This window comes from Cornus florida, unplaced genomic scaffold, assembly GCF_030987335.1.
Source record: "Cornus florida cultivar Cherokee Brave unplaced genomic scaffold, ASM3098733v1 CherokeeBrave_3.0.0_Hap2_Chr03, whole genome shotgun sequence".
Classification (NCBI taxonomy): Eukaryota; Viridiplantae; Streptophyta; class Magnoliopsida; order Cornales; family Cornaceae; genus Cornus; species Cornus florida.
Genome location: NW_026775573.1, coordinates 23,808,605 through 23,825,613, shown reverse-complemented (window position 1 = coordinate 23,825,613; position 17,009 = coordinate 23,808,605). Strand labels below are relative to the sequence as shown.

General features: G+C 34.1%; 1 protein-coding gene across 5 annotated transcripts; it reads right to left on the bottom strand.

Annotated features, from left to right (window-relative positions):
• Positions 1 to 3,259: 3,259 nt before the first annotated feature.
• LOC132299958 (chlorophyll(ide) b reductase NOL, chloroplastic) lies at positions 3,260 to 15,755 on the bottom strand. 5 transcript variants are annotated; one of them, XM_059796860.1, is made up of 14 exons: positions 15,413 to 15,754; positions 13,357 to 13,425; positions 11,192 to 11,253; positions 10,958 to 11,044; positions 9,808 to 9,875; positions 9,676 to 9,724; positions 9,508 to 9,593; positions 8,656 to 8,796; positions 7,676 to 7,733; positions 6,430 to 6,480; positions 4,347 to 4,400; positions 4,222 to 4,263; positions 3,603 to 3,713; positions 3,260 to 3,446 (listed from the first exon to the last, which is right to left on the bottom strand). In XM_059796860.1, exons 1-14 carry the CDS (start codon positions 15,705 to 15,707, stop codon positions 3,399 to 3,401), a joined length of 1,221 nt encoding a protein of 406 aa, XP_059652843.1. In that variant the 5' UTR covers positions 15,708 to 15,754; the 3' UTR covers positions 3,260 to 3,398. The 5 variants fall into 5 exon arrangements, with proteins under 5 accessions (XP_059652843.1, XP_059652844.1, XP_059652845.1 ...); XM_059796861.1 differs by having other exon boundaries at positions 4,347 to 4,397; positions 15,413 to 15,753; XM_059796862.1 differs by lacking the exon at positions 13,357 to 13,425 and having other exon boundaries at positions 15,413 to 15,755.
• Positions 15,756 to 17,009: the final 1,254 nt, after the last annotated feature.

Below are 17,009 nucleotides of genomic sequence, written 5' to 3'. Positions count from 1 at the left end.
AAAGAGAGAAAATAAAATTGAAACACCCAGATAACTTAGACACCACCACAACTACACTCAAACAACATTACCACCACCACCACAATAGTAAAAAAAAAAATTGAAAACACCCACGGCAAACTTAAACACCACCACAACAGAAAAAAATAAACCCAACATCACCACGCCACCATGTTTTCCCCCAAATTTTGGGGACTTGCACTAGCCACCCCCTCTCAATTGGGCTTTCAGCCCAACCCATGTGAACTTGTCGAAGCAGTAGTAAAGTAAAGGTACGAAAGAGCCATGTTTGGGGAATAACATTTTAGTATTGGATCGGTCTCTCCTACAACACTCATGTGAGGATGCCTCACACATCCACCGCAAATGTGCTCACCTAATCAGGAAATCCCACCGCCGATTTTCCAGCCACCAGTTTTGTTACTTTCTAGTGCTCGCTCCACGGCCCATTCAAACCATGTCATTCATCTCCGCCTAACTACGGACAAATTTTCGTCTATTTTAGGAGTGTCTATCTGTGTTACGCGCAAGATGCTGCCGACATCCTTGGCGTCATTGGTCGCAATCACGTCACCTAAAAATTAGGGCTTTGTAGCGACAAGAAGCAAGTGGTAATGTTGGAGCAAAAGATGATGCCTTTGGACCATTTTGGGTGATGCCAGTGGAATGATCAGAGTGGAAGTAAGAGAGGAAATAGGAGATGGAGTGGTTGCCGGCATATCAGAAGCATGTATTGGGGATGAGTTACCGGAAAAGAGAGAGAAGATTAACAATGGAGAAAGGAGAATGCGAGAGAGAGGGAGCCGGTGTGTAAACAAAAAGCAACCAAAAAAAAAAGGAGGGTTAAGAGATTTAGGTAAAGAGAGGGGAAGGCTAGTTTTGTCAATTAAAAATGGTGATATTTTGTGAATTAATTGAATTAAATAATTAGGGCAAATATGGGGTGTCATTATTTAAAAAACCAAATGACATATTTGCCCTAATTATTTTATTCAATTAATTCACAAAATATCCCTTTTAATAGACAAAAATACCCTTCATCTCGCTTTACCTAAATCTCTTAACCCTCCTCTTTTTTTTTTTTCTTTTTTTTGTGGTTACTTTTTGTTTACACACCGGCTCCCTCTCTGTGGCATTCCTCTTTCTCCACCCCGATCTGAATGACATTGATCAATACTTCAAGGATGTTCGTGCAATTAATTTTAAAAAAGAAAAAAAACACATACACACACAATTAGGTATATGTGTAATTTTCCTGACCGACCACACATCGCAAACGTTGAATGATTGATTGCATACATAGGAGAAGAGGCCCACAATATTTCACGGGTGGTGAGAGAGTGAAAAGTAGAGCAATGCTATCTTCCAAAAGATGAGCACATCCTTTTCATATCAGTCTGCTTCAACAAAGTGACAAAGGCCTGTAGACATGTTAGCTACTGCACAGTGATGTTACCGACCAAAGCTAATACGAGATCCTGTCGTTTTGGGAGCACAAGTTCCAAATCTCTCTCTCTCTCTCTCTGTCATCCACGGGTTGCACAAGAAGAAGGGTGGTCACGGATGGTGCCACTGAAGTTCATCATCATTCTTCTCATCATACATTGCATACTGCCATGTTTGGGGGTTTTTAAGTGGAATTTAGGATCCAAATGTATAATATAAGATGTGTGCAGAACATAATAAAAGTTCCATCAATGGTTTACAAGTTTACCTTATATATATATATATATATATATATATATATATACATACTTCTTCCATCCCAAAATAAGTAGGTTGAGTTGCAATTTTCAAGATTCCAACTGAGTCACAATTTTCAAAATACTTAACTATTTTGGAATAGAGAAAGTATATAATTTTAGTATGTGCAAAAAGAAAGAAAATGATATTGGCACCACACTTTTCAATAGTTGTGCTTCACTCTTAAAAAAATAAAAAATGACATTATCCTTTTTAATTTCACAAATGAAATAAACAAACATTAATGAAAATAGAGACACTTTAATCGTTTATATTTTTTTAAAAAATATATAAAAGGTCAAGTGCATATGTTTAAAAATGAAGTAAATCATCACCAGGCAAAGAGAATTTAGTCGTTGCTTGTTCTGAATCTCTGGTAGGATGTCATGTTGGAAGTTTTCGCTGCTTGTAATGCTCTTGTTTAATATTAATATATTTTTTTTGCCAAGATAAAGGAAAAAAAATAAAAATAAAAATAGTTTGTAATGTAATATATGTGCATTTAGCTAGGGCTGTAAGTTGGGTTGGCATAACCCAGCCCAATCCCAACCCAACCTCAACCCGAATCGAATTGGGTTGAACCAACCCGAATTGTACTCAATATGGGTTATGATTATAACCTAGCCCGAATATTTTTGAACGGATTGGGTCGGGTTGACGGGTTAAAATTTTTTTTTTTTTTTTTTGAAATTTATATATATATATTATATATATTTAATTATATTATTATTAAAAATAAATTATATATATATATATATATATATTAATCAGAACTTCAAAACCCATATATTTCAGTTTCATCTATCTGTCTGCAACAATCAAAAGTTCAAAACCCATATCGTCATATCATTTCAAATTGTTCAAAAAATCAAAACCCAGATCTTTCAATTTCCATCGCTTGCTGCTCCAGATCAGGTTCGCCTTTGCTGTCTTTCAACTCTCAACCATTTTAGATTGTTCAAAAAATCAAAATCCAAATCTTTCAGTTTCCATCACCCACTGTTCCAGATTGGGTTCGCCGTTTGCAAGCTTCAACCACTATCTCTCAACTCTCAAGCTTGCCTCCCTCTCTGCAACTGCTAACTTGAATGTATGAGGATGGCGGTAGAGAGAGAAAGAGAAAGAAGAGAGAGAGAGAGAGAGAGAAAGAAGAGAGAGGAGAAAGAAATTTTTTATTTTTTTTACTTTTTGGGTTGGGTTCGGGTTGAGCCCGAGCACAATCCGAATATGTCTGGATTTTGACAAAACCCAACCCGAACATGAACCTGATTTGTAAACTTAAAGTCCAAATTTCAAATTTTCGGATTGGACTTGGGTTGGGCTAGATTAGCCCGCCCAAGTTGCAGCCCTACATTTAGCACAAGATGACCGAGTTTGTTGGAACTTGGAAAAGGCCCGTAAGCATATATAACCTACATTAAATTTAAAAAGAGGGCAATTTTACCGTAAACTGGCATCCTCATTCATTGAATTAACATATTACTAATCAACCAAGACAATCAATGAAAGATGGATATGAACAAAAAGAAACAAATTAGTTTTTTTTTTTTTTAATACAAATGATTAAAAATTTATGGAAAATTCACAACAACAAATAAATCAGCAAATCTTAATGAAAAACTTGTTATATAAGCACATTTGACCTCCAATCCTCATCATTCTTCAAGGAGATATCTATTCCTTCTTGCACCAAAAGCAAGTCTCTAAATGATAAGAACAAATAAAGGATTAGAAACTGCTGGTTTTGTTAACTACCCCCTTTTCAAAACCAAAAAATATATGTATAATTTAAATATACTTACGTCGAGTGAAGTAAATGAACACAATTAAAATAACAGAAGCATTTTGCAGTACTTAACTGAGAAAATCTGCGAGTAAGCTTTCAACCCGGTAAGGAAACGAATGTAAGTGGGCTTTGTTGTTCCATTGGTAAGGATGGATCTGATGCTTGGGACAAGGTACTCAGCAACCTGCACACACACAGGGCAGAAGGCCCGGAGAGACAGAAATGCAACAGAAATTATAATATCTTTAAATGGTGTACTAAAACATACATACATGTCTCTAGTCCCTCTTTTAAAGTAATAGTTTGTAATTGCAAAATAGGTCAATTTTCAGGGAAAAACCCTACTGATCATATTTCGGTATGGTCTTCAAAATTATATCTTTGTTTTTCTTCCATTCTGTTTGTAAGCATCTCTCACAAATATAAACCAGCAATCTATCTAGTCTAGGATATTGAAAAGAAACAGTTCGTCTCTGTACCTGTAACTGCTAAATTTAACCACATGATCTTTTCTACTGAACATTAAAGCTGTTATTATGGATGACCAAATCAGATGTTAATTCGAAAGGGAGGTTAAGTGGCTTCAGAATGCACCAATCATCTAATACTCATAAATACAAGGCACTTAAGAGAGAACTGAAATATCACTACTTCAACTTTCAGGTAGTCTAGGTAGATAAACAAAATCTTACCACTTCGGCCGTTTCTGCCAAAACATTAATGAAAAACTTAGCCTGCAACAAATAAAAATGTTTTACTTTCCTGATCAGAGACTTGAAGAACACAGATTGAGAAAAACATGTGACACAAATTCTACCTGCTTCGTGGTAGCACCAGACATGAGAAGATCAGTTGTGACCATTCCTGGCTGCTGACCACAAAGAATGGGAACATGAAACAAACAAGCAAAAATGAGGAAACATACGGCATGAAAATGACAGGAAATATTGGACAATCCAAGGTGGTTGTAGCACACATTTTAGTAACCCCACTACCACAAATTGATTTATACACAATCTTGCGTACATAACAAGTGCATAAAAGAATATGTGTGGTAGTATATAACTGGTGTTAAGAATCAAACCAATTTGAATGAACTCATAAGGTGGTACTTGAGTATCAACTATGTTTGACTGAAGAATAATCAATTACCAGGTAATTAGTAACAGAAAAATGCCACTTATATTGACCAAAAAGATCTAGACACTGGGATGTGTGCAAACTAAAGTTGTTCAGTTCTCGTTCCTCAATCTTCTGCACCCTCTGCCTGCTCACCCTTGATCACCCAACTTCAATTCTATCTTTCATATTTTGTCCTAGTCACCTTTTTTTTCCTCCAAATGTGAATGAACAATTGTTTCCCATTACCCAATCAATCCTCTTTGTGGACAAGACACCGATATATAAAAACACAAAAATCTTGAGCACCAAGTAAAATGGTGATCAAAAGACTTTAGACAATCTAATATTTAATGCATTTGCCATAAAACATAGTATAATTGGGATGCACTCCCCTCTTTAGCGTGCTTCAATGAACTTTTACTAACAAATAAATATACAAAAAAAAAATACATAGTAAAATAATTAAATGAGCACAAAAAAATTGTCTACAAAGGAAGTTAAACATTCACTATTTCATACATTTGTATCACCAACTGGAGACAAGATGAAGGATTACCAATTAAGCTGGTTTGGAGAGCAATAAAAATTATTCTGCAAAATCAGCAAGCGTCATTGCTCTTATTGAATATTCTAACAAGCATGAGGGAAACTAACATCCTTAAATTATTATACTTCTTTCTCGGTGTTCTTCATAAGTGGATGAAAGCATCGCTGCACTTCCTTGATGAGCTTTAGATGAGAGACTAGTGTTGAGGCAAAGAGGAAAGACATGTAAGTATCTAGGTTGATAAAAATTGCGACCTTAATACAGCAGAGCACACAATCTGGTAACAGGACCAAAGCAGCTGAACTAAAGGCTCTGTTAAGTTGATCTGTACATTTCTCGTGGAAAATTCTTAGTTTTTTTTTTCTGTTTTTTTTTTTCCTCGGATGAGAAGGTTTAAAGTCATATCATCCTTTCCTGGTAATTACAGCTCAAAGTTAGACAAGACAAGAATAATTAGTTGGATTCTTTGGTCCCACCCCTTCACATCCAATAACCCTAGTAGACAAGGTACAATCATAGAGGACAATAAATCGTATGAACATACACTCATTTGAAACTTAATTCATTAGTGTTGCAAGTGAGCAAAATCAGTAACTATTTTTTGTTGCTCTAATTTCCCACATCCCATGGGTATGAATTTTTTAAAACAAAAGTATGGATTGAAATTCTTGCATTACATCTATTAAACAATCTTCTTATCATTTTTTCTTTTTCCAATGAATAGAAGAGTTAGACATGTAAGGGTTCAGCAATTTTGATGTATTGTTCTCTATACCTAATACTATCTACAAGTACCAAAAATGTAATTTGAATATCTAAAGCTCTTATAATTAACTGTGTATTATAAAAGTACATGTTCTATATCAACGATGCATCTCCTAGGCCACCCCATGCTTAAGAAGGGACAAGTTGATTGGTTGCAATTGCAACATCACAATGCCTTCCCTCTCCCCGTCCAAAAACAAAAACGGTGCCAATTAACTGGCCAAAAAATCCTAAATTAGTGACCGAACAGTATTTGCTAAGCCATCAATCAGACAATTTTCATTGTCATCGAAAACAATTATGTTAATGGCTTAATGTGTGATCCATAGAATATAACAATGGTATCATGGACCAAAGTGCATGAGAAAATAAAATTAGAATGTTCAAAAATTGCACAGGATGACATAAAACCAGAAGTCCCAGATTCATTATATCAAGAATGCATAAATAAATACACCAAACCTACCGATAGGTTATGCACCACGACATTTTTAACGTCTTGCATCCGCATTTCTGCCTGTAGAAAAATCATAAGCACATATTTAGACAATTTTATTTTTAAAAAAATTGATGGGCAAATCTGTGGTGATACAGCATGCACACAAAATGATCCTGAACAATGACTGTGCAGTAGTAAAACAACACAGACAAAGACTTGGTTTTGTAGAATGAAAAGAGAATAGAAGTGGGGAGAAATATGAAAAAAAAAAAAAAAAATATGGTAACATAGACTGAGATTGCTAGAGGCCTTGTAGCCTAGCGGCATTAGCAGGCTTCCCATGTGAGAAGTGTAAGTTTAAAGTATTCAATATTCTAGAACACCATTTACTGCAAAGTAAAACTAAAGGTGAGTAGCCCCGAAGGATGCTGATCCTTGCTTAGCTCCAACATTTTACTTTGATATCAAGTAGAGATTGAAAAGGGGGTATTCTAACATTTGAGAGCAGAGTAGAAGAAAATATATATAAGAGAAAGGTAAAAGTGAATGTTGTGTATGTATTCCCCCTCTGTGTATCTATTATATGTACAATATCTAACATCAACAATGAACCAATTACTAAATAGGAACTACTAGATTAATACCTTTTTGATGTGAATTATAAGGAGCATAGAATGGAGTGGCAGAACAATGTACATCCAACAGCCCATTCCTCGCTCTTTAACCATAATTATTTAGGTCCCCATGAACCGGTTTTTAGCATTCATGTTCACCTTCCTTCTTCCTTCATTTCCACACGGAATGATAATGGGTTCTCCCCAGTGCTCGAAACAGTTAAAATAAATATTAAAATATATATATATTTTTTTTGATAAGTAAGAAAAAAATATATATTTTTGAAGGCATTAGCATGAGTGTGTTCTGCTATATCTTTGCTCAACCCACTAGTCTCTGTACAAAACTATGATAATAACAATGATTATTGAAGGCATTAGCATGAGCGTGTTCTGCTATTTATCTTTGTTCAACCCACTAGTCACTGTACAAAACTTAGATGCATGCGTCTACAGCATTTTTGTAATAAAATGCTTAAGAAATGATAATGTATTTACTTCCTAGGTGTTGGTTGGAAGTAGAAATCCTAAATAAAAGAATATTTCAGAAAATTCAAACCACCTGAAACTATAAGTTCAATGGCACATGAATAAGGAGCGTATGTTATGAGTTATATAAAAGTATGCTCAAACAAAACAAAAAGTCAAACAGGGCATACCTGTAATGACTTCGTTAAATGCACCACACTGCGCTTAGTCGCCCCATATGCTGCAAATCTAACAGAAATAACGAACACCATCAACCATATATATGACCCTAAGAACTGGAATTTAACGAATTAAAAGCACTATTCATATTCCCAGAATGTACAATACCTTTTCAATAAAAAAATAAAAACAAAAAAACCAAAGAAGAAAAAACAAAGATGGTGAAAGCGATGTTATTGATAGTTCACGATTCACTTGCTCACAGATTATAAAATTCTTGACATTCATCATGCTGGACCGGCAAGTAGCAAAGTAGTGCTGGCAACATCTTAATAGTGATAGTGGCAGTGCAACCAACCAACCAAACTAACGAAAATTATTTTTTTAGCATCTTCTCTCTCCTCATACTATTTCCGAGAAAACCAAACGAAGCATTTAATTAATACAAGCGGAAAATCTATATGAGAACTTCTAAATACATGTACTAAAAAATTAGAGCTTTCTTTTAAATTGTTCATAAATGCGAGTATTTATGGAATCACATGCTAGACTTTGTTTAAGAGTTTAAGACAGACAAACTATACAAATGAATGATTAGCGTACTGTGTTACATAGACTCCTATTTCCCTTCACGTACCCATGTCGACAAGACAGGACATAAGTATTGTTACAAGATATGTGTCTGACACATGAACCCAATTCAGACGCCCCAATCCTTCACATGGCATGATTGATGAAGAAGAAAAAACTGTATTTATTTCACTCAAAATAAAAATAAAAATAAATAAATAAATAAATAAAAAGAGCATAGCATACAGTGTATTTAAATAGCAGGGAACCCCTTTGTTTTATCACATCCCACTTAATTTGAGTTATAATTGATTATATTATTAAACAACAAAATTAAACATGACATTACAATATTTTAAAAATATAATATATTTAAATGTATAATACGGCATCCCGTCTTGTGTCTGTTATGTTCACCTGCCTGAACCATCCAAAGGGAAGTTGGACAATAAGGCAATTGTGTATTTGTTGGATCTTCCATTTAGAAAAAATTGTAAAGGTATATGGAGCCTTCGACAAGAAGGGTGTACAAATCCCATGACGTTGAGTTCGACAAAGGAACCTGTTGGGATGCATTCACAGCAGAGGGAGGAGATGTAAATAAACAACCAACCACAATTTTATTGAAACGTTGAAAGGAAAACTAGACATAAACACGCATCTGATACACTTACCTGAGTCCGGATAAAATAATTAGCATATCAATTGGAAGTTTTATAACAAGGGCATGGAGAAGCAGTTCATATTAGTGATGCTAATATGTGTCTAAGCCTCAGTTTTACCAAATTCTCAAACCCAAAGACACATGGATACAGCTAAATCCATATTATCTTAAGATTATTCTTTTGTTTTGTAGGGTATTATAATGTTTTCACTTGTTTTGAAGCAAAAGGAATAAAAAATTACGTATAATTATTTAATAAATTTGAATTATTGGATATGCATGTAGGTGCATGTCCAACCATATGTGTTGGACACATATACCATACCCATGTCTAGGTGTCCTGTGTCCAACATTGGTAATTCACTCATTTTTTGAGGAGTCCATGTAAAATAAGATGACAAATGCCATTAGGTCAGGATAGATTGCATCACAAAAGATCTCCCAAGAAACAAAACATATCACTACGTAGGCTCGTCCCCTCATGGGTGCTAGTTTCCCAGCATGGCCTCATTTTATCATTTTTGCAGTCTTTCCAAGAATCCTTCATGTGAAAACCTGACATTTGAGCAGTTTATGAGTGTAGTAATACCCAAGATAAACAAAGCATACCTGGGGGTTGGTCTTCCATCTGAACCAGCTCCGTCAGTATTGAAAATATGACCACCTCGAGGCTGCTTCAGCATCATTTTTATTGCCTGTATGACAAGTTGACAACCATGCATTAGCATAGACCTGACAAATGTCATTAAGAAGTAAAAACTAAGAGAACCTCATTACCTCTCGACAACATATCATCAAACCAAGAGTATTTGTAGTGACAACTTCTCTGTATAGAAATTTGAACTCAAAGCATAAACAAACAATGCAACAAAGCTAGTAGAAAAGAAAGAGAGCATAATGGATGCTCACATAAGATCTTCATCTGAAGCTTCTGCCAGTGGTTTAAAACTATATGCATTTGACCCTGCATTATTAATCTGCATATAGCTCAAGAGTCAAGATGGCGTAAAATAGTAGCAATGGATTGCAACACATCAATGGTTCAAAAGTTAAAGCTGAAATATAAAAAATGACAACATTTTTAGGGTTGATAAAATGAACATTATAAAGAAAAAAGTAGGTGACTAAACAAAAGTTGGAGTTTCAACAGCTGGGTTTTAAGGGACGACCATTAGTTAGACAGCTGACTGGGTGATGCCATGCTCTGTCATTCACCACAATGATATCCAGGTCAAACTTCAGTCCTGAATAAATTTACTTGCTCATTTGAGTCTCCTCTTTGGTAAGAGTATCTTCTAAAGATAATTCCCACCATTTATCTATTTTCAACCCAGATGAAGCTTCAAGTTTCACCTATAGTAATATATGAAGCAGGAATACACTAAATGAAATCACTGAAACAGTGTTAAGTGTAAATTAAACTGTGACAAGAGACCGTCGCAGCATTGCCACACATACAATAAGAAAGGAATACATGCAGGGTCCAGTAGAAGGAGAATTAACGTAGAGATGGCAAACTTTATGTTGATCGAATATTGTGAATGCTAGCCCATGAACATAACGTATTTCATTCTGTATACTCATCTAAAAAACTCACATTCTACGTGCCACGGTCGATCACATAATATTTCAGGCAGAGCAATATTCGTGAGTTGTAATATGAGATACAGCAACATAATTTTTCATATCCAGTCAGACCATTACCCAGTGTCCATCCCACCAATGCGGGGTGCGGGGGAGGGGGGTGGGAAAGGGTACAGACATAAGTATCGGTGTAATTTGCATGAAGTGGACGTTGTCAAAGTTGCTTGGTAGCCTGAATTTTATTATCGCACCAAGTTATGTACCCTAAATTACAAATGAAGTACTAGAGGACTTGTAAAAGTTAAGTTTGTCTTGAAGCAACAAGTTCAACTAGTCATGTTCTCGAGGGCACTCCAATCCAGTAAATGATTTAGAATTAAAAGTACCTCTCAGAATGATAACTGTTACTATGTAACTCATATCCAACATAAGAAAACATTTTAATCCAGTAAATGAAAGGATCTGAATCAAGTACCCATATATCAATGTACTTCAGGTTTTGTTGTGCAAATGCAACTAAATTCTTCACATCCTGCCCCTCTCTAACATCACATGTGGTACCCTGTAGAGAGAGTAACTGAATGAGAACCAGGAATATGAAATAACAGCTTATGCCAGCAAAAGAAACTGCAAAGCAACAAGACGGAAAAGAAAGAAAGAAGTATCTTCTCCAACATCTTAAATAAAATAAAAGTCATGAAGGAGGTACCCACACATGCTGCTCCCCAAATTCCCCTCTTAAGCTCTGGAGAGCAGATTCCACCCTTTCAGCTGTATTAAAATCAGTTAAGCAAGTCTAACGTCTGGCCATTTTATTGGTTAGAAGCTAAGAATAGCTTTTCAAGCACAAACATCTATCTTTAATGGGCCACTTTGGAAATGACTATATAAAATCAGCAAGAAATGGAAAACGGCTGACATCATGATGATATTATATGCAAATAAAAAAGGAAAAAAATACATCAACGTATAACATAATAAAGAGAAAAGAGTAGTAATGAAAAATGGAAAAAGTAATTAATGAATCAGTAAGCAAAATCTATAAGTCGTAGGCTACTACAGAAGTGTATTGACACCTCCCTAATAACCAAAATCAGAAGATGTAACTCAAGTATTTATATCCTCCAACAATGTTGACAGAGACTCTAGTATGCTCTTTGCAGCTCCAAAAACTTGACATTCTTTCAGTTGTCTGCTTTCCTCTGCATTGGTTGAGGAATGTCTCAGCCACTCCAACTTGCATTGGAATTAGCAACATCTTTGTTCAGTTGACCTTCTAATAATTAATAACCATTAAGATACGTATCTTAGGTGTTTAGATTAATTAGATACAAGTTTTCCACTTTTACACGTGTTTGGTAAATGATTGTCTCGGAATTAAATTCTTTTGGCAAGGAGAAAAGAGGACCTTTCATACAATTCCAAGTACATACACTCTTCTTGAAATAATACATATTCTTCTACAACACAGCATAAAAGCTCCAACAACTTTTTAACTAGAGAGGATGGAGCTTGTAAAGCTTGTCCATGCTTTGATCTGCCTCTTAACTTTTGCAACTGATTAGAAAGACATGTAACATCTTCAAAGAATATAATAATAATATAGCATACTGTGATCCATCTCTTCGGTGACGGATGGACAAGCGTTCAGATGCTCTCTTCAAAAACATTATGCATAGCACGTGCACTGCTCAGTGATGCCTTCAAAAGAATCATTCTTTTCATGATGGTAAAGGGTAAAATTTTAATAACCTTGCCTATCAAAAGAAAACACTGAAGCCCACCAGTAACTTGTGGCCCCTTTAGATAAATGGGTGTCATCAACCAATGATATAAGGTTATGTTACCTGACTTGACTGCATGTATTGTGTTATGTAGTATTAGTTATGTATTATCCTTATCAACTTCTAAACTGGTATTTGCCTTCGTCACTCTTTAAAGTAATGTTTACAGATTTATGCTAATAGTTCTGATCCAGATATGTGCTTAATGTTTCGGTTTCTTGGAGCTACTACATTTGATTATTTCTGACTAAAGAACATCCCTAATCTCTAGATGCACATGGCACACAAGGCTGTAATCAGCTGTTTATACTGTTAGGTTCTCAACTCTGTTCCTGATGTTTGCTATGCCCTTTTTTGTATAGAAAAAAATTCTGTCTGAAAATCACAATGAGCTCTTAGATGTGATTCCTTTGGAACTTCTGTTATTGGCTGGTATAGCTTTCTTCTGCTAATTATTTCAAGTCAGGGAGTGTAGGAGAAGTCTCGGTTCCTTTCCTTGATCTGTTGTTTTTGTTTTGTTGGTTGGTTATTTGGAGGGATGCCCTCCTTGCTCTGTTTATAAATTTTTATCCTTTGTCTATATAATATTTATATGTATATGTATATATACCTGCAGACTTGCCCAAACTACAAAAGTTAAATTAATACGAAAACCCAAACCCATAACTACAATCAGCATGTTGTGCCTAACACATTCCACATATTTCATCATGTAAACGACAAAATACCCCATTCCACAATTGCGTTATCTATGTCTTGACATATTAGATCAAATCACTAAACTCAGATTGATTCTTACCAACGCTTGGCTCTTCAGCATTTACATATGAACTCACTCTTCTATTAGACTCTCACTTGACGTGTCTATCTATGAAATGGCCCCCAATAAGCCCAGAAACTTGTCTAAATACCAATACTCAATCGGTTATTTTATGCATCAATAGTTAAAAGTCCAACCAAATAAGTAAATCTATTTATTATTTTGATTTTGTGAGATATATCAATATAGAACCAAAAAATTCTAACATAATAAAAAATGAAAGTTATAATAAAAAAGAATTCAACATTAACACAAGAAGTAAGTCCTCACCTGATCTTGAGCAAATCATGACATTGTCACCTGCTTTTAGAAACTCTTTAGCTAGTGCATACCCTATTCCTAAATTTAGGGGGAGAAAAGGAGTAAATGAAGTTGACAAAGCAAAGACAACCAAGTAAAAATAAATGGCAAGATATATTATATGTGTTCATATAACACAAACAAAAAGAGGAGAGACAACCATGTATTAACATAATTTAGTAAGCATTGCTTTTTCATGTATTTTTTAGTTAATTGTAGACTAGTGAAACAAGTTTAGAGACTGAACTACCTTCCAGTGTGTTGACAACTAACTACTCTAAAAGCTTAAGCTATTAGTCAGGGTGTAACTTTAATATTTAAATCCTTCAACAAGCCCCCTCACATGTGGTTTTCTTTTGATCCAACACGTGTTTCAATTTTAATTATCAAGGTGATGGTGAGGCCGTGAGGGTTGAACACATGATCTTGCCTGCTCTAATACCATGTTGACAACCAACTACTCTAAAAGCTTAAGTTATTAGAGAAGGTGTAACTTTAATATTTGAATCCTTCAACACAGTGTAAGTAATTGTTTCTAGAAAAGTAGATTCTGATACACCATAAATCAAAATGCAGTTTGTATGGTGATGATATTGCGTAACTCTTCCTACAGTTATGATCAGAAATGCTTATAGTGAGGCGTAAGAAACCAAGGGGGCACCCAAATATAGTCTTTTACACTTTTCTTTGTTGTCCAAGTCAAAATCAACCTATATAATGTTATTCATGGATTTCGGAAAGAAATAATTGAAATTGCGGATCCTAAATAATTCATATTTATAACCTGAGAAAACAGAAAATTTCACACCCACTAAACATAAAAACTATTGCACAATTCTAAGGATGCTACATTGAATGATAGGAGTAACTAGAAGAGATAAAATAAATAACGAACGTGTGAGGAGAACATTAGATATAGCGCTTATAAATGATAAAATTAGGGAAAGTAGACTTAGGTGGTATGGCCATATTTAACATAGACCCGATGATGCACCTGTTAAAAGGGGAAGGGTTGTTTACTTATAAGGCAAGTGACAAAGATGCCGACCAAAGCTTACTTGGATGAAGTAATTAAAACAATTTTTAAAAAATTAAATTTAAGATAAGACATGGTGTATAATAAAAAAGAATGGAAAAAGAGAATTCATGTGGCCGACCCCATACATATGAGATATAGGCAAGGATAATGATGATGATAATGAACTATTGCATCATTCTGTTTGCCTGAAATTTAATATTCTTAAAAAGAAATTACAAGTAAATCATAGATTTCAAACTTAAGGAGATCTTTCATCCAAATGATTTCCCATTTAACTAGTTGTCCATGTATCATCTATTTAAAGCCGAGACACATTTTGATGTGATGCGATCCAAACTCTTCACAAATTACAAAAATACTCCCAAGGTGTCTGTAAATTATCCAGATACTACTTTCCATTAAGTTCTTTCTCAATTACTCCAGATTCAGTTTTATTATCTTTCTCGATGCCTCAGTTTTCTTAACTGCCAAACAGAGGTATAATATCCAGATCCAATATGAAGCAGGTAACTACACAGGCCAAATTAAGTTCCTTTGTCAAGAACCCTATATCTAATATCTTGCATTGCCCAACACACATATCCAAAGCACTGTGTCTGTGCTTGTATATATATAGTTTTTGTCTAATGCTCAAATTAGAGAACTACCCAGTAACACAAAACACATATCCCAAAATATTTAAACCTAGAACATGAAATGCGTGGACTAACTTAAACTTCATCTGAGTTGCATTAAACACCTTTTAGAGACTCAAAAGAGCAATGAAGGCATACAAACACTAATCCCCATATTGGTTGATTAGAAACTCTAAGAAAGTAAATCCAAACAAAAAAATTAAAAATAGGAATCAGAATTCTGTAATCTATTAAAATTCCGGGAAATTTGTTTCTGTAATCTATCCAACAGCTCAGTTCTCTCGGCAAACAAACGGAGTTTCAAGTGTAAAATGAAGAGAGTGTGTGTGAGTGAGAGAGAGAGAGATGGAACCTTTGGATGAGCCAGTGATCAATACGTTGTAAGGAGGAACCATAGGCTCTGTGCTGACTGAAGAAGAGTCCTCCCCGCTTGTCGGAGGAGGATCTGAAATCAAATTGACACCGGAATCTACCGAATTGAGTGGTTTTTGGCGGGAACCAACGTTCAATAAACCGCAACGGTCGAATTTATGGTGAGACACGCTTGGCTGGGAGAGAGAGGGGAAGAGATTTTCATGGTGTTTGGCGGGAAGAAGAGGGGAGAGCAATGGGGAATGGAAGTGAGAGAAAGCTGTGGATATTGCCATGGACAGGAAGGCAGAGGGAAGCTAAAATCAGTGTCTCATAATTCGCATTGCTTATCTTTTTTATTAGCAACCAACAAATAGTTGTATTTTAGATAAATAAAAAATAAATAAAAATGTATATGTATAAATGGCAATTTTAAAAAGAAAAAATAAATTAACTTTGCTTACCCAAAAAAAAAGGAGTAATCAATTTCCATACTGTATAGTTTAAATTAAAAAAAAAAATTACTAATTTATGTATTCCGTATATGCTTTAGAATTATTGTTCATTTAAATTTTCAAAATTCAAAATAGTGAAGTTTATGGTAGTGAAATTTATCATTAAAATTGGTAAATTTTTAAAGTAAATATGGTGAAATTACGACTTGTTTGTTTCGACGTAAACTATTTGTTTTGAAAAATATTTTTCTTTTTCAGCTAAAATATATTTTTTTTTTATTTTATCGGTATTTGGCAAAGATTTAAGTCGAGATTAAGATTATTTATGGATAAATTATTTTTGTTAAATTTTAATTTTTTTTTCTTTCATAAATATTTTAAAACCAAACACTAAAAAAATAAAAAAGATATTTTCTCAAAAATTAATACTCCTGCTCTAATTGTTCATAATATCTCTCAGTTTTATATTTCTCAGCTCTCCTCTTCTCTTTCCTTCCAAGATTACAAAATTGAATGCCTTGAAATTTCTCATAGCCCTATTTATGGCCACTTATCTCTTGTTGTTAAAGGTGTTTTACAAAATAAATTATTAATGACCCCTTCAAATTTCAATATAATATTATTATAATATTAGCTACAACATATAACTACTATTTTTGTATGTATATATAATATAATATTATTTATTATGAATTAAAGAGAAAATAAAAAAGAATATTAAGATTCCACGTTACCATTTATAACAATTGTAGTTCTTTTCATTTTTTCTTCTTATATTATTTATAAACATGTTCTTAAAAATATATATTAAGAAAGCGTTGTAAATTCCTGGCCCTGCTCGCATATGAGATTAATTAAAATATATATGAGATTAATTAAAATGATGGAGTTTATTCATTTTCGTTAAAGAACGAAAAGTTCTTAGACTGTTAGGATGAAATATGAACAAAATTATGGATAGATGCAATATCCACAAATTTTCCATTAATAAGAAGTTAAGTATTTGAAAATTCATCTGCTAAATTTTTATTTAAAAAAAAAAAAAAAAAAACAATAAGAATTGTTATAATTAATATAAACAGTACAACTATAAATACATACAAGTAAAAAATATGGATTTAGAAATCATGATGTGATACCCTA